General features: G+C 42.9%; 3 protein-coding genes across 10 annotated transcripts; 2 read left to right on the plus strand and 1 right to left on the minus strand.

The window, feature by feature from the left end:
* The first annotated feature begins 175 nt into the window (after positions 1–175).
* LOC136428461 (ERI1 exoribonuclease 2-like) lies at positions 176–5,468 on the plus strand. Of its 7 annotated transcripts, XR_010754623.1 has the most exons (5): positions 311–449; positions 987–1,231; positions 3,098–4,214; positions 4,330–4,401; positions 4,935–5,468. XR_010754623.1 is itself a non-coding variant. In XM_066417995.1 (4 exons), exons 1-4 carry the CDS (start codon positions 429–431, stop codon positions 4,988–4,990), a joined length of 1,626 nt encoding a protein of 541 aa, XP_066274092.1. In that variant the 5' UTR covers positions 311–428; the 3' UTR covers positions 4,991–5,468. The 7 variants fall into 7 exon arrangements, 6 of the variants coding, with proteins under 6 accessions (XP_066274089.1, XP_066274090.1, XP_066274092.1 ...); XM_066417995.1 differs by having other exon boundaries at positions 3,098–4,401; XM_066417996.1 differs by lacking the exon at positions 4,935–5,468 and having other exon boundaries at positions 4,330–4,443.
* On the minus strand, positions 5,069–9,781 carry LOC136428463 (tRNA 2-selenouridine synthase-like). Its single transcript, XM_066418001.1, has 6 exons — positions 9,267–9,781; positions 8,261–8,382; positions 7,718–7,823; positions 7,324–7,407; positions 6,704–6,800; positions 5,069–5,928 (listed from the first exon to the last, which is right to left on the minus strand). The coding sequence occupies exons 1-6, from the start codon at positions 9,616–9,618 to the stop codon at positions 5,490–5,492; spliced, it is 1,200 nt and encodes a 399-aa protein (XP_066274098.1). The 5' UTR covers positions 9,619–9,781; the 3' UTR covers positions 5,069–5,489.
* A 3,277-nt stretch (positions 9,782–13,058) lies between these two features.
* Positions 13,059–19,277, plus strand: LOC136428465 (uncharacterized). 2 transcript variants are annotated; one of them, XM_066418004.1, is made up of 4 exons: positions 13,059–13,490; positions 14,995–15,080; positions 15,885–16,046; positions 16,259–19,277. In XM_066418004.1, the coding sequence occupies exons 2-4, from the start codon at positions 14,995–14,997 to the stop codon at positions 18,600–18,602; spliced, it is 2,592 nt and encodes an 863-aa protein (XP_066274101.1). In that variant the 5' UTR covers positions 13,059–13,490; the 3' UTR covers positions 18,603–19,277. The 2 variants fall into 2 exon arrangements, with proteins under 2 accessions (XP_066274101.1, XP_066274100.1); XM_066418003.1 differs by having other exon boundaries at positions 13,061–13,486.
* Positions 19,278–19,365: the final 88 nt, after the last annotated feature.

A 19,365-nucleotide genomic window follows, 5' to 3' on the forward strand; every position in this document is an offset into this window, starting at 1 on the left:
TTTCTTATAGATAGATTTTACTACAAAAATGTCCATATATAGATATAATGTGTATTATTTTTATCATTAACAAATTTTTAGTATTGCTTATAAAGGCAAAATAGAGAGTAAATACTTTAAAATACGTCAGTAGACAAGTTGTTTTTATCATGAGTTGCCTTTTTTTTTGTTGGACTCATCCTGATCAACATCACAAACTCTCGCGAGATTATAGTTGCTAGAACGGGAAATCACGAGATTATGATATTTGAATGGCAGACAAAGCGGGAAGGATGAACTTCAAGCCAAGCTAGATATTATAAAGGTAGAACTACTGTATTCAAGAGGCAATGTCTGTTTGGGGATTCCTAATGATTTAGTGACGGACCAGATACACTATTTTTCCTTGTGGATTTTATTCTATAGCTGTTTTTTGTCTCGACCAAGTCATGCTCCTTGCCCAAGCCAAGGTGACCAACTTGAAAATAATTCGACCCTTTTTAGAACTTTAATACTGTTTTTATATATAAGGGTAAGATTTTTGCACTTCATAGCAAGGAGGTTAGATACAGATTTGTGTTTAAACTCCTTGATCATAGGAGCAAGAAATGGTATGATAAACCTGTTGAATACTTTATAGTAATACTATAGAAACATCCGGCATAATTTAAGTAAAGAAAGCAACTAATTACTACATATTTCCTCACTCCTCAGCATATGTACTTCACACCAAGTCATTGATTGAATAGAATTTAACAAATACCGTAATGAAAGATAACGAATGAATAGATGTTAAAAAAGAATATACTAACTGCTAGGCAATAACTACCAACTCAGTCGTTCTTTGATTGAAGACAGTGACTGTACTGATTAAGATTTAAATGGTATTTCTGTGCTTCCTGTCAGTAAGACTTTTTTGGACATTAAGAAGAGCCACGTCTGGCGACATAATAGACGTTAAGCAAGGACAGCAACAACAAATACGAACAGTTTTATCCCAAATACAGATGAAGTCCACCAAATCCTTGGCACGGCAGCTTGGTATCATCAAGAAGCATCCAAGACATGCCGAACACAACAACACCACTCCTAGGATCACCCCCCAGGCCCTCAGCTACCTGGTGGTTATCGACTTTGAGTCAACGTGTTGGAAGAACAGGGAGGGTCCAGCAGGGGCGCAGTCCGAGGTCATCGAGTTTCCCGCAGTCCTTCTCAATACAGCCACGGGAGAGATAGAGGCAGAATTCCACAGGTAACGGGAATCTCGAAATTCTGTGAATTCAATTACTAGTACTTTTGCTGTGGTTTTATTTCACATCAGGGTGAAAAAAGAAGTCTCCATAGTTCTGAAACAGTTCTGTAGTATGTACAATAATCATACTACATGTACTACTACTATAATTACTAGCTACAGGGAGACAGACATATTGATTGTGGATTTGCTGTGGAGAGGTCACCGTGAAAATAAAACCACTGCAAAAGTGTTTCAGCCACAACCTAAAAACTTTCCTCTACTGGAATTCAAGTCCCCAAGAACTTGATTGATACAGCGAAGTTACAACTAGTTGAAGTGTACTTAGTCTATGGATGGGTAACCCTGCCTCTAGACCTGGAGGTTGAGAAATCCTGACCACTATTGCTCACCTGACTGCAATTTGCTGCTGGAAAAGGTTACATTCATGCAGATGGCATGTAAGCGGGAGGTCCTGTGCTTGAGGCGAGCCACACTTTGAGCACGGCTAAGAACCCAGCATACTTACTAGTACTCTCACCTCTCAAATAGAAGTACCCCCTGGAATAGAAGTACCCCCCAGACAAATCTTCAAAATCTAATATAAGTACCCCCCGGAAAATTTCAAAATTGACAGTCGAGGTAAAACTGTGTCCAAACAACTGTCCAAGGGAAATAAGATAATAAGCAGGTAGGTTATATCTACTAGTAGTATTCAATTATGTCTGAGGACCATACCTATTAAGTATAAAAATATTGAACATAAAAACTGTACATAGCTGTGAATTGTTCAAATCATGATGATCTCCCTCGTCACTTCGCAAACTATAATAACTTGAAAATTGGGCATAGGTTCCCCGCTATGACCCCTAACCGGGGGCTAACGGTGCTTTCAAATTCAACAAGTGAAAATGTATACATGATACATGTATTTTCTACTTGGAACTTGAAGCAATTGATCACGGTAAATTGTTATACTAGTACATGGATATCATTATCATTTATTATTACTGACATATAATAAAAATCATCAATTGTACCTAATCATATTTTCTAAAGACATTACCCCCTAAAAGATAGCCGAAAAATACCGGGGAAACATGGGCAGAAAAACCTAAACTTTCGATATTAGAGGGATCCCAAAGCCCCAATTTTTCAAAAAATAATAAACGTACCGTCTAAAATAAGAATGTAACGGGCGGATTTTGAGGCGAAAAAAAATAAACGTACCGGTACGTTTATTTGAGAGGTGAGAGTATATTGATAAGAAAAGTGCCTGGGTGTGAGTGTATCAAACATATTAGTCCAGTTAAGAATATGACCTCTGATTTTGAATTAACTGTAGACGAGTGTTAAAAAATTGGTGTGCTATGCCTTGAGGGAATAACAAACTTTAATCTGAAGACTGATCATTATATTTGGCAGTGTAATTTGAGTCAGTCCTTTATATCATTTTGTAGAAACTTTCACAAAAAATAGAAAGTTTCATGTTGTTACTAAAGTTCTGAAACATGTTTTCATAGTTCCAGGGTGCCTAAAATGCTAAAAAGAGTTAGCAATTTTACTAAATATATACAGTCAAATTTCATTTGTATTCTTAGTAATTGTGTTTGTATACTTAACAATTTCATTTGTATACTTAGTAATTCTACTGGTATTTTACCGAAATTGTTGAGTAAACCTAGGAAATTGCTAATCACAACGGCTTGATATATGAATTGAATTGCAATGATTGGGTAAAATTGCTTAGTCTGCTATTGTGTACCAAAACTGTATTTGGTAAAATTAAATGGTATACCTGCAGTTAATTCTACAATATAACAAACTCCTACCCAAATAACACAATGGGATCCCTAATTTTCTAGTTCCTTTCTTTTATACATGCAGGTATGTTCAGCCTCAGGAACATCCGTACTTGAGTCATTTCTGCACAGAGCTGACTGGAATAACTCAGGACCAAGTTGACCACGGCATCCCTCTACACATCTGCTTGGCTCAGTTCAGTAGGTGGCTGAACAGTGTTCAAACAGAGAAATCTGCCCATTTTGTGACAGGTAAAACAATTGGAAAGACTACAACAAACAAATTAGGCACGTTTGTTACTTGGTCTGACTGGGATCTCGGCGTCTGCCTTCTGTATGAATGCCGCCGGAAGGGCATCTCCAAACCAAGTGCTTTAAACTGTTGGTTAGATCTGAGAGCTACCTACAAGAAGTTCTATGGTCGTAAGCCAAATGGGTTGAAGGGTGCCCTAAGAGACTTGGGGATAGAGTTTGAGGGGAGGGAGCACTCCGGGATTGAAGATGCAAGGAACACGGCCAAGCTGGCCTGGAGAATGATGGGTGATGGCTGTGTGATGCAGATCACCAAGAGTCTAATTGGTCCAGCTCCTCAACTTAAGGTGACCAATCAGAGTCCTCAGACCATGCAGGGTCTTGGGACAACTTCAGAATCAGTCGACAATGGCTCATCTGTACATCAACAAAACAATGTTGAAAGCACACCTTTATCAAAGTTGCAACAGGAAGGCACCATGGTAAAACAAAGAAACATACAGGACAATGGGAAAGCTTCAAAGTCGGTCGACAATAGCCCGTCTGTACGTCAACAAACGAATGTAAGAAGCCCGCCTACATCAAAGTTGCAACAGAAAGGTACCACAGTAAGACCAACGCAGCATCAGAGCAGGCATCCACATGCTAACCGCACACCGATCTATAATGCATCCTCAATGCTTTCTGATTCAGTGAAGAGCAACAACCCCATTGTCAATCAAAACCTTTCATCAAAAAGTACCAGCAGTCTGGAGAAAGCTAGTGTGGCTGGCAGAAAGTATACAGCAAAGAAAGGAACGACTACTAGTATGTCAGCCCCCAGAGGTAAGGTGTTTGCTCAACCATCGTCAACCGCAAGGCAAGGAGTTCAAGTCTATGCGTCGCCAGTGACAGGAAACGTTCAAGCATCCACCGCAAAGTCTACGCCCTTACTGGCAAATCTCGGAAAGGTAGGTGTTAAATTTGCTCCCACTCTCGGCAACCGTGCACTTCACACAGTAACAAATGACACAGGTGACAAAATGGAGTGTATCAAATTTGGACCTTGCCATCCCAACACTGCAGGACAATTATGCGAGGTGCTGACAAAGCGGTGCCATCATCACAGTAGGCCAAGCAATGAGGATGCAGATACAGGTGGACATCCTCTAGCAAATAATTTGAAGAGTTCATTCATTGAAGAAGAGGGGTCAACCGTAAAAGGGAGCTCTAATACAACTAGTGCATTCACAACTCCAAAACAGGTACATATAGAAGACAACAAGCTGTCGGTAGGACCCTCCAGCTCAAAGACAAGCAATTCGTTGGCAAGCACTGGAAGAAACCCTTTAGTTATTCGCACCAGTAGGATCACACCTCCGTTTTGCACGTGCGGTCGCCGCGCCAAACGGAGGAGCGTAGTGAACCCGGGACCCAACCACGGTAGGCAGTTTTGGGTCTGTGGGACGGGACGGAGGGATAGCGCGCAAAGTTGTAACTTTTTTAAATGGCAAACTGTGTACAGTTCGAGGGGTACTTTGGACAGTAGTATGCATTATAGATATAATACAGATGTATGCTCCACTAGAAATAGAAATAGGAAAACATTTGTACACTTAGAACCACCATTACCACGTATGGACCTAGATGATGCCTAAAATGAACGTTCTTCTTCTCTTCTTCTTTGGCAGTCCAGTCTCGGGAGACTATTTGTGCGCCTCTGGAGTTCTCATGTGACTTCGGATGAACGTTACGATGTAGTATTTAGTACATGTAGTAACTGGCAACCATAGGAGGTTACCCTGGTTAGGCACTTACTTTTCAACAATAACAGTATTAACACATGCAAAATGTAACTGTTCTTTTTGTGTTGGGAAATGACGAGCAATAATTAATTACTAGTATGCTGTTTTAAAGGTAGCTCAACAAAAGTTTTTATCGTGGTGCTGTTTTAATGTTTCGATGTACATATATATTCAATAAAGATGTTTAATATGCAATGTTTATGGCACTTTTTCATTTAGAATTCACGAATAAGTAATCGTTCTGTTTTCATAGAAGTATATTGTACATATGAGCAGGGACAAGAGCATTTCAGTATGAACCAACAATCATTATACATGTACTAAATAAATTACAGGTACACACCGCACGTGTGTACATTCGTAAATGATTTTAAAACCATCACTGGATGATGATGACTTCAATAAAACTTCAAAACAGTGTTTTTTTTTTCTGTTTAGTTGTTAACTCTGTAGTCTGTTACCAAGTGATAACAATTCTGCCAACAGAGTTCTCTGGACATAATTCCCATCCATGCTGTCCACTTGGAGAGTTGTAACATCAAGCCCTCCATGTGAATTCCTCATCACAGATTTAGAGTAAGCCGGATCATAATGTTCTCTCAATATGGACTCGACAAATTCCTCCCATCTTCCGTTATCAATAAAGCAAAACCATGAATCCAGTTTCTTTCCACCGTGAAACTTCCGAAGGTTTTGCAGCAGTTCCTTGAGGTGTGCGGTGTCTTGAGTTAAGTGAGGATAGTCGCGGAGGATTTGTTGGATGCGCCAGGACATGGGCACGTGGAGCTCTATCCTGTGTGCTGCCTTCATCTGTTCAAACAGGTGGGCAGGGATGTGGAGACGTCCAACCTTGCTGCTTTCAGATTCCAGCCACACAGGCCTGTACATAACAACAGGTAGAAGTAATCTCAAAGCACATGTAGGGTTCAGCTTTAATTGTTTTTAAGACTTTCTATATACTGTAATTCACTTTATCTTCACGGCAGCAAAGTTTCACAGTGAAAGGATAATGGACATTTTCACTGAACTTAAACTTCACAGCAGCGGCAAGTGATTTACAGAACGGATGTGTGAAGTAATCATAAATAATTCCAACAGTTTTTTCACGATGAGGATAGGTTCACGCCTTCACGGTACAGAGGTGACCGTAAAAAAAGTGAACATAAAGTTCCAGTGAAAGAAACAAGAATTACAGTATCTTTCTAGTTGTCCACGTTTTTCTCTCTTCACGTTCCACCTAAAAGGCTCTGAAGGTTGTGATTGACGACAGATGTAGGGTTTAGTTGATCATGAGAGAGAAAAAATTGGACCCCTAAACTTTTAAGTTTGAAAGATGCCTCCAAAACATGCACAAAATAGCAAGTCAGACCCTTGATCTGCATGGAGATTAGATAAACGCTTACCCAGCCTCAAGCATCTATCTATGTACTAGTAGTAGTAGTTGTTTTTTGCAGGATCCACAATTTGACAATACTACATCATCTCCACGTGTCAATACAATACATGTACCCCCGGTACTACTGATTGAAATGCACACCACATTTTTCATACAAATGTACATTTCAAACTTTACATACATGAAAAATTCCTTTGTGTCAAACAGAAAGAAACTTACATTGGACAAAATTGTAACAATGTTAAAGAAATACTTTCACCTTGATGGATTAAATTGTGCGAGTGAATTTCTCAGGGAAGATTCGAATGCCTTCTGAGATGGCTGTGTTTCCCCTGCCCACAGGCCAAGTATGGAACCTGAAGGAATAGAATGAAAATGAACTACTGCATATGCGTGGTTTTAATTTCGCGCCAAGGCAAAAATGGAGTGCTCGCAGTGGTTTTAACTTTGCAGTGAAACGGTCGCAACATAATACCACCATGAACATTTTTGCATTTAATACAGTAACCAATGCACCCCACAATATTAAGATATCAGAAGAATTAGATATTTTGTGGTACATATAGTTTCCTAATACCTGTACTCTGCTTTTGTTTGAGCACTGCAGATTTTAGCCATTTGTTCGGCTGTTTTGCATACAGCCAATGAGCCAAAGGCTATTACAAATGGTTAGCCCTGGTAACTGAACAATATACAATGCAAGTTCTAACCTTGAATAAACTTTAGGCATTTATATATGAATAATGTATTTCATTGACATTGACAACTAAGAGTAGAATGTTCTTTATTTCAATGCTATAGATACCTATTCCTTTTTCTATGGACATCTTTTCTCTACTGCTTCTATTTTTCTTACTTAGATTTTTAAAAAGGACCAACCCTTGTGCCTAGCAGCTCCCTCCAGGTCCAAAACCTGCTCTCCCTGCTCCTGTAGTCTGTGTAGAAGGTACGTCTTGCCCACTCCTAGAAGGAAACAAGATAGCATTGACACTGCTGTCTTTCACACAAGAGGCAATGATTATTTGATTGCCTTTATTACCATATGTGATACAATTTTGTTTACATTTGTTCCTGGCCACTGATGTGACTCAAATTAACTTTTTTACTGGTTGATAGCCTGTTTTAAAATTGTGAAAAAGATGTAACATAATAACCATTCTACTTTATGTATAGGATTTGAAAGTCCTTTTGGTAACTACATAAGTAAAGCTACTGGTGCACAAAGAATGCTACAAGTACTAGTAACATAATGTTCATATGATGTTGACTTCACCTGTCATACCAGACAGCATGAGAAATTTGAACTTTGCTGGCAGCTCTTGGAGGTCTCTCGCCACCGTTTGGCGGTAAGTACGGTAGCCTCCCTCCAGCAAATAGACCTGTGGATACACAGTTGTATAATTATAAAGAAGGTAAAGCAGACATTGTGTAGAAGATTTTTCTATTGGCTGGTAGTGAAATGTGGTTCACCTCGCCTAAGTGCCTGCGTTTTTACAATTACAGATTGGCCAATACGTCGTTAAGTGAGTATATTTTCCCTTGCAAAGTATGTGATCTCTACAAACAAAATGGTTGCGCCCAAATTGTCACATTTTCTGTTTCAGCTCCAGATCAAACACAAGATAAATTCTTTGATCGAACACAATTCAAGATAACGTACAGTCTGTAATTGTAAGTCACATTGTTGCCACTGAATTAAAAACTAATGTGTATTGATCCAGATTCATCAAAAAGAGATGTGCAGTCATTGCACCATTTTGCGCTGGTTTTGCTGATTGTGAGTAATTTCAGGTGACATTGGCGCTGATTGGCTCACCTTAAAGCCGATCTGTGAAAGTATGATTCCTAGGCTGCCTGACCGCTGCCCTCCCCTCCAACAGTACACGAGAGGGGAGTAGTCCTTGGGTTTATCTATCAAATCATCCTGGATCATAGAACCTGTAACAAAAAAGGATTTTGTTTATTTGTACATGTAACGTTATTACTGTAAATGCATTTTAACTTGGTGGTTTAATGTTTGCAGTTTTCACGTTAGGCCACAGCAAGTAAATTTTATGGATGACATCAGCGCGCCGCGCATTGATTTTTGCCTGATTTTGAAATAAAAAATTCAAATACAAAACGTGTAATCCGATGCGCTGTACTTGAATGAAGTGAACTACTAACAAATTTGATAAAACTACAGGGTCAGATGAAGTAACTAATGTCATGCGGTTAGAGTAGAACATTGGCTAACTGTCTGTATGTTGAAGACAATGAAAAGTCGGGTGATTTTTAAGGCACTGCAATTCTGTCAGACAGTCAGGACAGCAATAGCGGAGAGCTACGTCAGCTGAGGAAAAGTGAGCAGAGCCAGCAACATGTAGTCACTGTCAGTCTGCCTCATGACTCAGGAGACTCCCGTGCCCAGTGTACGGAAACCTTGTCTCTGCCATCTTGCTATACAGACCCGGATCTAAATCCATAATTTGATTATCTAATGTTGACATCAGTGTTAGTTAATGTTTTATTGAATACAGGGATAAAAGACTTGTTGTAATAATGTGTTTTACCGCCTTGTTTTTTCTCTCGCCCGCACGCACTAAATTTGGAGTCTGCAAAGGATGTCATCCATAAAATTTTCTTGCTGTGGCCTTACTGGTAAAATAATTTTTGGAAAAAAAAATACATATCGGGACATGTATGTACAGCAGGTGGAGACAAGGATGTAACTTATCGGGGGGGTTGAGACAAAAACTGTTTATAAGTCAGGGGCCTTCACCTTTGACCTATGCATGCACAGTTGACCTCGTGAAAGGGCTTGTTTAGAGAGTTGACGTTACCTATATTGGCAGAAATGAGAGCTGCTCCTAGTTTCCTCGCTGCGAAGCGATCCTCGTTATACAGGGTCCCCACTTTCACTCTCTCCTGGTTACTCAAGACGGGGAGGTTCCTTGCACCGGGTACGTGGTCTTCTGCAAATTCTGCCGGCGTGCGAACGTCTAACACTTCACTGGCGATGGGTAAGAACGGGTCTGGTGTTTGTTGGGGAAGTCGGTAGTGTTTCTGGCGACACATGTTCCAAAATAACGTTTGTGCAGAAATTTTCTGAAGGAGGTCAAACGTCTTTCCATCCGGCGCTACCAGTGGCGGGCATCTTTTTACACGGGAGGAAGGTAAAATCGTCCGGAACATCACGCCAAATTGTGCAGAACACACGCCTATAGATCTGGGCCAGTCGTTGTTTAGCTATGTTACTTCGTTATGAAGATTAAACACTCAAACATGAGGAAGAAATGTTTTTCGAGCGCGCCGCCATTTGTTGCTGACCTCTTCACTTTGACCCCGTGCATGTGTGAAGACAAACAGCAGCGCCACTATGCGGCGGTATTGTGTATGGTAAAATCGTCTGAAAAATAGTTGGACAAAACAGGGAGGTTAAAAGGACCTTGGACAAAATGTGTCCGCCCGGTGCTATGAAGTTTTTCCAATGCACATTAAACGGCAGAGGTAAGCTTATACAGATGATGTTTGAAACGGAGCATGATGATTGATATTAGTTTGAAACTCCTGTTTACCAGTTTCACCGATTGCCTTCGCTAAGAAGGTTATGTTTTGGGTAACGTTAGCTATTGTATGGATATATGTGTGTGTATTAGTAGCATAACTCGAGGAGGCCTTGATTGATTGTATCGATTTCTGGTACGTGGGTAGGTGTGGATAACCTTCCCTGCCCTCGGTCCTTAGTGCTGAATGGCCTTCCCTGTCCCTAGTGCTAAAGGATCTTCCCTGTCCCATGTCCCTAGTGCTGAAGGACCTTCCATCCTACCCCGTCCTTAGTGCTGAAGGACCTTCCCTGTCCCCCGTCCTTAGTGCTGAAGGACCTTCCCTGCCCCTGTCCCTATTTGCTGAAGGACCTTCCCTATCCCATGTCCCTAGTGCTAAAAGGCCTTCCCTGTCACCCCGTCCTTAGTGCTGAAGAACCTTCCTTGTCCCCAGTGCTGAAGGGCCTTTCCTGTTACCCCGTCCTTAGTGCTGAAGGGCATTCCCTGTCATTCCGTCCTTAGTGCTGAAGGACCCTCCCTGTCACCCCGTCCGTAGTGCTGAAGGACCTTCCCTGTCCCCCGTCCCTAGTGCTGAAGGGCCTTCCCTGTCCCCCCGTCCCTAGTGCTGAAGGACCTTCCCTGCCCCTTGTCCCTAGTGCGAAAGGACCTTCCCTGTCTCCCGTCCCTAGTGCTGAAGGACCTTCCCTGTCTCCCATCCCTAGCGCTTAAGTGCCTTCCCTGCCACCCCGTCCTTAGTGCTAAAGGGCCTTTCCTGTACCCCGTCCTTACCTTCCCTTGCTCCCTTCCCTAACGCTCAATAACCTTCCTTGCCACCCCGTCAGGAAATTTTCGACAGTCAGGCGACAATCCTACCGACATAATGGTTGTGCAGACATGACTTAGTTACTTAACTTAGGTCGGTTGTCAGTCTTCCTCTGTCACCCGAACCACCAAATGCATAGCCTGAGTGCTAGCCTTTTTAGCTTCCGTACGCTACCCAAGCTCCGTAGGCTGGCACTCAGGCTATCAAATGCAGACATACGTGCACAAAAATGCAATGGTTTTCACTGACTCAGTCATTGATCATCACTGAACTTTTTTCCATCATTTTATTCAGCTGCACTCAGTAGAAGTAAAAGTGCAGTCAGTCGGTTTTCGCCAGAGGGCGTTGACGTCTCAATGCAGCGCTGAGGTGAGAGAAACAGCGATCAGAGCCGACATCATCGCGACCTGTGGAAGGACTGCGTTGCCGTTCGATGCCCCTCCGCTCCCGTTCGATGTCCCTCCGCTGCCGTTCGATATCCCTCCGTTGCCATTCGATGTCCCTCCGTTGCCGTTCGATGTCCCTCGATAGCCCATACACCTCACATGATACTAGTGTTTGTACAGTCGGAAACAACAGTAGTTTCTAATGGAAACATAACTCACTAAATGATGTCACGGCGACAGAAAAAGACGTTCTCAAGGATTCAAAAGTTTTCCATTAAAACCGGTATTTCCTGTTTGTGACAATGAACGACAATCCGAGCCACAGTCCGGTCTCAGTAGTCAGAGCCGAAGAATGACTGGTTAGTCTGGTTACTTCATGTACAGGTAACGTAATGAGACGTAGCGAGATCCCGTTGGTCAAAGAAGTCGACTACGTCATATACGAAGACAGTCTGAAATCTATGTATCGGTAATGACCAAGGCAGTGTCTTCATTACTCTCCGTATAGAAGATCTGAATCCGCGTCGTAGAACTTGAACTCGAGCTCCCTACATGGTAGGAAGTTTCTACGACTTGGATTCAGCTCTGACGACCTTGTAGGGAGTTTCTTCGACGCGGATTCAGATCTGCTATAAGGAGAATGATAGAAATACTGCTTAAGTCATTACTGATACATAGATTTCATACTATCTTCGTTTGTGACCTAGTCAACTTTTTTGACCAATGGGATCTTTATTTACTAACCACGAAATTATGTCAAGCTCAGAATACATGAAAAGGACTGGAACAGCACCTCTTCTCCCTACGCCAGAAACATCAAGGCTCAAGACAAGACTCACTAACAGAGGACGAAATGACTCGATAGGAGAAGAAGGAATGTATGGAGTCACATAGGCTCATCTAGAACTAAATGGTTTGATAAGTGCGATAAGTGGGGTGGGTATTTGATAATCAGAGACCAGACATGGCTATCAAATGAAGAGCTGAAAGTCATTCCGTTTCGCCATCCTTATTGAAGAAGGACCTTCCCTGTCCCCATCCTTTAGTGCTAAAGGACCTTCCCTGTCCCCTGTCCTTAGTGCTAAAGGACCTTCCCTGTCCCCTGTCATCAGTGCTGAAGGATCTTCCCTGTCCCCTGTCCTTAGTGCTAAAGGACCTTCCCTGTCCCCTGTCATTAGTGCTGAAGGATCTTCCATGTCCCCTGTCCTTAGTGCTGAAGGACTTTCACTGTAGCTCTATCCTTAGTGCTGAATGACCTTCCCTGTCGCCATCCTTTAGTGCTAAAGGACCTCCCCTATCCCCTGTCCTTAGTGCTGAAGGACCTTCCCTGTCCCCTGTCCCCTGTCCTTAGTGCTGAAGGAACTTCCCTGTACCTCTATCATTAGCGCCTAAGGACCTTCCCTATCCCCTGTCCTTAGTGCTGAAGGACCTTCCCTGTCCCTCTATCCTTAGTACTGAAGAAAACATTCCCTGTCCTTCTATCCTTAGTACTGAAGGATCTTTCCAGACCCCCTCCCCTTAGTGCTGAACCTTCCTTGACACCCGCATCCTTAGTCTTTTCTCTGTCCCCGTCCTTAGTGCTGAAGAACCTTCCCTATCCCCTATTCTCAGTCCTGAAGCACCTCCTCTGTCCCCGTCCTTAGTGATGAAAAACCTCCCCTGTCCCCTGTCCCCTGTCCCTAGTTCTAAGAAAACCTTCCGTGTCATCCCATCCTTTGTGCTAAAGAACCCTCCGTCCCCTATCCTTAGTGCTGAAATACCTTCGGAAAGAAGCATGATCCCCTTTAGTTATTACAGTTTACTAAGGCCCCCCTTTCTTTGGTACTAGTACTTTGATGAGCATGCCTCGGAGTCAACTTGTTATTTTTCCCATCGACTGCTTCACGGAAACACCGTCAACACCAGCAAAATATTCCAACAGAAATGATTTTATTCATTTTCAGATTTAGAGAGAATGAGGGATACAGTGGATGCCAAGCTACGGGACGAGCCTACAGTCTTATGAAATATCAAATCCTAAGGGTGACTTCAGCAGTGCCGAGAGAGGGACCCGTGACACAGTCTTGCTAACGTTACCTATGATTCGCGAAGATTAAACCAAGGACGGTCGGCGGAAGCATTTTTTGTGCGCGCCGCCACTAGCTTGCTGACCTCTTCACTTTGACCCTTAACCCGTGTATGATCAGTACATTGACACGACTTGCAGCTCGTGAAGACAGAAATTATGGCATCTTGCACGAGAAGTTGACGGCCAGCGGCTTTGAAATTCAGTTTGGAGGACCATTAGAGGCCAGAGCTAACTTTTCGAGGTAGGTCATGCTGCTACACAACCTGTGAGGGGCCTGTTCGAGGGGGCGATGCAGCATACTGCGTAGTAGTAGTGCTTCTTCTCGTGAAACGATGATACAGATGAGGGTCTGCATGGGGGGGTCCTGGCAACGCTTAACGGTAAATTCAGGCCAGCCGATAACGCTTAACGGTAAATTCAGGCCGGCCGATAACGCTTAACGGTAAATTCAGTATTTTAGAACATGAGGTACCCCTGAAGACGACGTCCTGGTCCGTGGCAAGTGACCTATTACGCTATGCCATTTTCGCACGCCTGCTCCGAACCCTTTAAATTCGGCGGCGACAGGAAATTTTGTATTGGTGGGCGAAATGTTCATGATCATGATGAAGAGCGCCGAAGGCGCGACGAAAATTTTGAGATCTTGACTACGGCCGCGTGGCGCGTTGGATACACCCGATCCCTCGATCTCGGAAGTTAAGCAACGCGCGGTCCGGACAGTGCTTGGATGGGAGACCAACCAAGGACGTCCGGATTGCTGTAGCCTCACGAAGCTTTCCACGAAATCGTCTTCCGGGAGGGACGTAAAACGGGGGTCCCGTGCTCGAGGAGGTGCCTCGAACACGTTAAACAGCCTCATTACCCTACACATTGGGTACCTGCCTGTGGCACTGGCTGCAAATACACCTGATATTATTGACCCTCTGAAACGCTATTTCTTGCATTCTGAGGGGGGATTTTGCTGAAGAGTAAGCTAAGTTTTATGACATCTCTATTAAAAAAAAAAAAAAAAAAAAAAACAGAAGAGTTGCAGCTTGAGGGGCGTCACGCCCTCCAAACCTCGTGGGAGCTGCGACATGCTCCCGGGGAAAATTCTTGACACCCTGAAATGCTATTTCTTGCATTTCAACGGGCAAATATTACTGGTAATATAAGTTAAGTTTGACTTTGTGGGGTCGACGCCCTCCTGACAATATTTTCGACGGAGGCCCGGCATGCACCCGGAAAAAATTTTAAAATCTTGAACCACGAAACGCTTAATTTCCTGAATTTTGAGGAGAAAACTTTGCTCGTAGAGTGAAAAATAGAAGTGTTTCAGCTTGAAATATTTGGGGGTGCTGGGGGCGCCCTTCTGACATATTTTCGCCTGAGCCGTGTGCTCCCTGGAGAAAATTTTGAAATCTTCACCCACTGAAATGCTTTTTCCTGCGTAACGAGGAATTACTCAATAACGCTTAACGTTGAATTCAGGATGACAAATAACGCTTAACGAGGAATTAAAACGACCAGTAACGCTTCACGATTAATATACGGATAACGCTTAACGGTGAATTCAGGGCGGCCGGTAACGATTAACGGTGAATTAAAATCGCTCGTAACGCTTCACGAAAAAGGGCATGCAGACCCTCACAGATGTCGATTGATTATTGCACTGTTTTCAATGTCAACCGTTCGGTAATCAAGATATGATACTCGTACTCTAATTATTTCCCATTTGACTGTGTCAACGTTGTCTGACATAATTTGCAGATGGCCGACGCAGGTGTAAAGTTACAGGGCAAGAAGCGGGGACGACCCAGGCTGCATCCCGCAGGGGGCAAGCCATCCTCCTCCAGGTTGGTTCTCTAATTAGCTAGAGGCTGATCCTGATTATGAACGTTACATCATCATCAACTGTGGACCATGTGAGGGGTTGTGGATCAACCAGGTTCCTGTGCAATTAAGTACTGTGTCTAGTAATCTTTGCCTTGTGCTTAGGTTATCAAAATGATGATGATAATGACGGTGCCAGGTTTATTGATAGTTAGATTACAAAAGCCTTTAGCGGCCACAATTCTGAATTCTTAAGATTATTTGTAAATTGTAACTCTAACAAACAAATAGGGTACAACTTATAGTTCACATGATATCCAATGCATTCTAATGCAGTCAACTTTGGAACAATCCATTAAGAATATGATGACACAGTATGGCACTATGCGGGGACTATCTGTTCTGAAATACAAAATGTGCTTTGCAAAGTGGGATGCTAAGTGCCTTGCCTTAAAATGTCGTTATCACCAAGTGACATATATTTCAAATACTGCAATAGTCATGATCATGACTGCTTACCATCACAAGTTCTTTGATATAGTGACTTGATTGGAATATGTTGTGTTTTTAATGTTTGCTTTGTGTTTAATGTTTGCCAAGATGTTCGCCGGTGGTTTTATGTTCATGGTTTTCTTGGCGACCCTTTCACCGTGTACTTAAAACCACCACGAACATTTCTGTCCAATACTGTAGCAGTATGTGACTATAGCGCTGCCGCAAACTTAAACACACCAGGAACACATCCATTTTTGCCTTAGCGTGAAATAAAAACCATGCAAACTTAAATGTATTTACAGTATTCTTTAAGTCGATCTGATTTGTTGCAGATGTGTGGTGTACATAGGCAAGTCCATGGACTTGTGGCAGCAGCTGAAGCTGGATGGAAACTTCAAGAACGACTCTGAGTTTGCTGCCTACCTTCTCCAGTTGTACCAGACTAGCAGGCTCGTCGATGGTCACAAATGTCATCCTGTTATCTCCACAAAGATGTAAGAAAAAGTCGTAAGAAAGACCTCGTACAGACAAGGATATGCAAATCGGGATATGCAGATCGTTAGAGTTCATTTAAAATGTCAATTTTCCTTACACCATGAAATTTTGCTGCCATGAAGATAAGTGAATTGCAGTATCATAAAGATAATAAATAGTTATAGTTATAGTATGAAAACATGTAATACTTGCTGCTCTCTACCCTATACAGATCCAACAAGCCATCTAATCCCACGGCAAGTAATACATCAACAATGTTATCCAGAGCTAAAGAATCTGCCACAACGTTAACGAATCATCCTTCAGGAAAAGAGGGGGAAATGGTGGAAACATCCCAGCACAAAAGTCTTGGATCTCAAGCCAAGCAAGATCAGAGATACATAGAGAGTGATTTTGTGATGTCCAATGATGAACAAGATGCCGAAGATGATGTAACAAAGATGGAGGATAATGCAGGAGTTGGTTCTACTACGTTTGAACTTGTCAGTGCAGACGAGGGAAATGCCTTGGAGAACGCTATGATCAGGGCTTTATCCAAGCAGTCCAAGGGTTGCAAAGGTAAAGATATACAGATCTGTAGTGATGCAGAACAGGACACACATCCAGGAAATAGGGATGACATGCAATTGCACTCCTGTGATGTTGCCCAGAATGTTGGCACTGCACAAAGAAGTGACTGTTTCAGCAGTGGTTTCAATCTACTTCCAAAGAAGAGACCCTTCTGGGATGACAAAACGTTGCACGAAGGTAAACTTCAGAACCAGGTTGAAACAGGAGCAGAAATGGCAGGGGTGCCTCATGCAGACCCTCAGATAGAACAAGTCAATACCTATGAGTCTGTGTCCGAAAGAGACTGTCAGGAAGCTACTCCGGATACGTCATCACCAAGAGAGAGGCAGGAAAATGATGACGAGCAAGGGGAAGATGAGCATGATCTGGAGGAAGAGATGTCAGACAAAAACTCTGACACATCTGTGGACTGGACTCCACAGCCAAAGTCTATGAGAAGGAAGAGGAGAAGAAGCGGTGACCCAACCTGTAGTATTTGTGGTTTGAATTTCCCCAGCTTGTATAAAATGGGGAAGCATATGAAGACTGCCCATGGTATAAGCAAGCCATTTGCTTGTGTTTTGTGCAAGAATGTCAGCTTTAGCTCCAAGGGGAACTTGGACAGCCACACTTTCCACATACACACGGCCGAGAGAAAGTACACATGCAAAGCGTGCAACGCTGCATTCAAACTCCCGCGACACTTGCAGCGCCACATGATCGTTCACTCCGAAGAGCGACCGTTTAAGTGTGGAGTGTGCAACAAGGGGTTTAAACACAGAGAAGCAGTGAAGCTACACGAGAGGAAGCACAGTGGAAAGAAGCCATACCTCTGTGCGCAGTGTGGCGCTCAGTTTGCAATAGAGAGTAGTCTGAGATCCCACATGGTCGTGCATACAGAAGAGAGGCCCTTCGAGTGTACGAACTGCAACGCTACATTTAAAACTCCCGCCACTCTCCGAATGCACAAGGAGGTTCATACGGAGGGCAGCGCTCACTTGTGTGCAGCGTGTGGTGAACAGTTTAAGACAGCGAGGGCGCTCAGATCTCATGTACGCAGACACGGCGAGAAGCCCCACCAATGCTCCGAGTGCGGGAATCGGTTTGCGATACTAGGGGAGCTCAACCGTCACGTGAAAGTGACACACAGCGCCAGCAAGCCGCACGCTTGTGAAATTTGTGGGTTCTGTTTCAAGTTAAAGAACTACCTGAGCACTCACATGGCTCGCATGCACAGTGGAGATACACGACCACACACGTGCGTGGTGTGTGGGTCAACTTTTAAGATGCCGCTGGACCTGAAGCACCACATGAGGAAGCACAGCGACCTTCGTCCCTTTCCCTGCGGCCTTTGTGACTGGAAGTTCAAAACCAAGACCCACCTGAAACAGCACATGGACATCATACACGGGAGAGGTGGGAGGGTGAAATGTTTCGCTCGGCGTACCATTAGATCAGCAGATTCAGACAGCAGTACCAAAAATGCAGAAAATACTATCCCTCCAACACCCCACCAACTCAAACAAAAGCCTAGTCAAGAAACAGCACAATACAACAATACTGATCATGATTTAATACACACCAGTAGCATAAATGTAGTCTCAGCTGCAGTACACAACATAGACGACACAGAAAGGACTCAGTCTGGCACCCTACAGAATGTTACAGAAATGAACCAAAGCATCCAGAAAGGTGACTTAACACTAAGCAGCACTCCTCACACACTGGAACAGTCCATCCTCACAGCTCCCCCTCCCTTGGCCCAATCCTTGGAACAACTCGCTGTATCGGACCACGTGACGCCTCCGTCTCCGGTGTTCCGTGACACCAGCTGGTCCGATACGCTTGATTCAAGTTTGATCCAGTCAGCAGCTGACCTTGACCTTTGCATGACCCGTCCAAGATGGCCGCCGTTTCAGGCCGTGCCCTACATGTTCCAGAGACAAACATACTATACTGATCAAACCTCAACTGGCTATGTCATGGGCAGCTCAGACATTGTTTGATCTTAAACGTTTGATTTTAAAATCAGAACTCATACATGCTGAATTACTAGTAACATACAGAAGCAGTTTCAGATACTTCTAGTAAAACAGTAGTTAACACAAGACTGTGAGAAAGTGGCTGAAAAGAGTTACCTGGAAGTACTTTTGTGTAACTGTACATTAGGTATATAGAGGGCTTTTTCAAACTGATGAAAAGCTTTAGATACAAATTGCGTTGATGTCAAAAGGACAACGCTTTCATAGTATTTTCATATCGACAAATCGAAAAGAATTGCTATTATGAATAGCAGCTATAATGTGCAATAATGCTTTCAGTATGGTGTGCTATTGCATCAGCTAAATAACAAAGGAATTACTTATATATCTACCCCATATCCTATGTATATTGTGATCCTCCTGTCAATTCCACTTGACTAAAGGTATTCTTGTAAATCTTTAAATGAACATAAGTTGAACTAATTTGTACTCTTCTTGAAAATCATTTGTATGTAATAGTTTGTGTGTTCATTTTCTCACTTTCATTAGGTTGACTCTGTTCATAATTTCTCATTTCATGTAGCTGTTTGCTGTTCAAATTTTTTCCATTCAAGCTGTTAAACAAGATATGTTACCAAAAGTCTTACTAGTATCTTTTTTTTGAGAAGATGAAAAAGAAACAGGAAACAAGAGACTCATCATGCTAAATTTTTTATGTGTACTGAGGCATTCTAGCAAAGTTTACACTCCTAAAGTTCACCTTGACAAAAATGACAAGACGCATGTA

This window comes from Branchiostoma lanceolatum, chromosome 2 (assembly GCF_035083965.1).
Source record: "Branchiostoma lanceolatum isolate klBraLanc5 chromosome 2, klBraLanc5.hap2, whole genome shotgun sequence".
Lineage (NCBI taxonomy): Eukaryota > Metazoa > Chordata > Leptocardii > Amphioxiformes > Branchiostomatidae > Branchiostoma > Branchiostoma lanceolatum.

Bases quoted from the DNA above. Each gene is read 5' to 3' on its own strand.
- LOC136428461 (XM_066417991.1), top strand. From the start codon at position 429: ATGCTCCTTGCCCAAGCCAAG. The intron at 450-986 runs GTGACCAACTTG...TCCCAAATACAG, and splicing joins TGCTCCTTGCCCAAGCCAAG to ATGAAGTCCACCAAATCCTT. The intron at 1,232-3,097 runs GTAACGGGAATC...TTATACATGCAG, and splicing joins ATAGAGGCAGAATTCCACAG to GTATGTTCAGCCTCAGGAAC.
- LOC136428465 (XM_066418004.1), top strand. From the start codon at position 14,995: ATGGCCGACGCAGGTGTAAAGTTACAGGGCAAGAAGCGGGGACGACCC. The intron at 15,081-15,884 runs GTTGGTTCTCTA...GATTTGTTGCAG, and splicing joins GGCAAGCCATCCTCCTCCAG to ATGTGTGGTGTACATAGGCA. The intron at 16,047-16,258 runs GTAAGAAAAAGT...TACCCTATACAG, and splicing joins CCTGTTATCTCCACAAAGAT to ATCCAACAAGCCATCTAATC.
- LOC136428463 (XM_066418001.1), bottom strand. From the start codon at position 9,618: ATGTTCCGGACGATTTTACCTTCCTCCCGTGTAAAAAGATGCCCGCCA. The intron at 7,824-8,260 runs GTGAGCCAATCA...GTGTATCCACAG, and splicing joins TTTCACAGATCGGCTTTAAG to GTCTATTTGCTGGAGGGAGG. The intron at 6,801-7,323 runs GTTGGTCCTTTT...CTATTCCTTCAG, and splicing joins GGGAGCTGCTAGGCACAAGG to GTTCCATACTTGGCCTGTGG.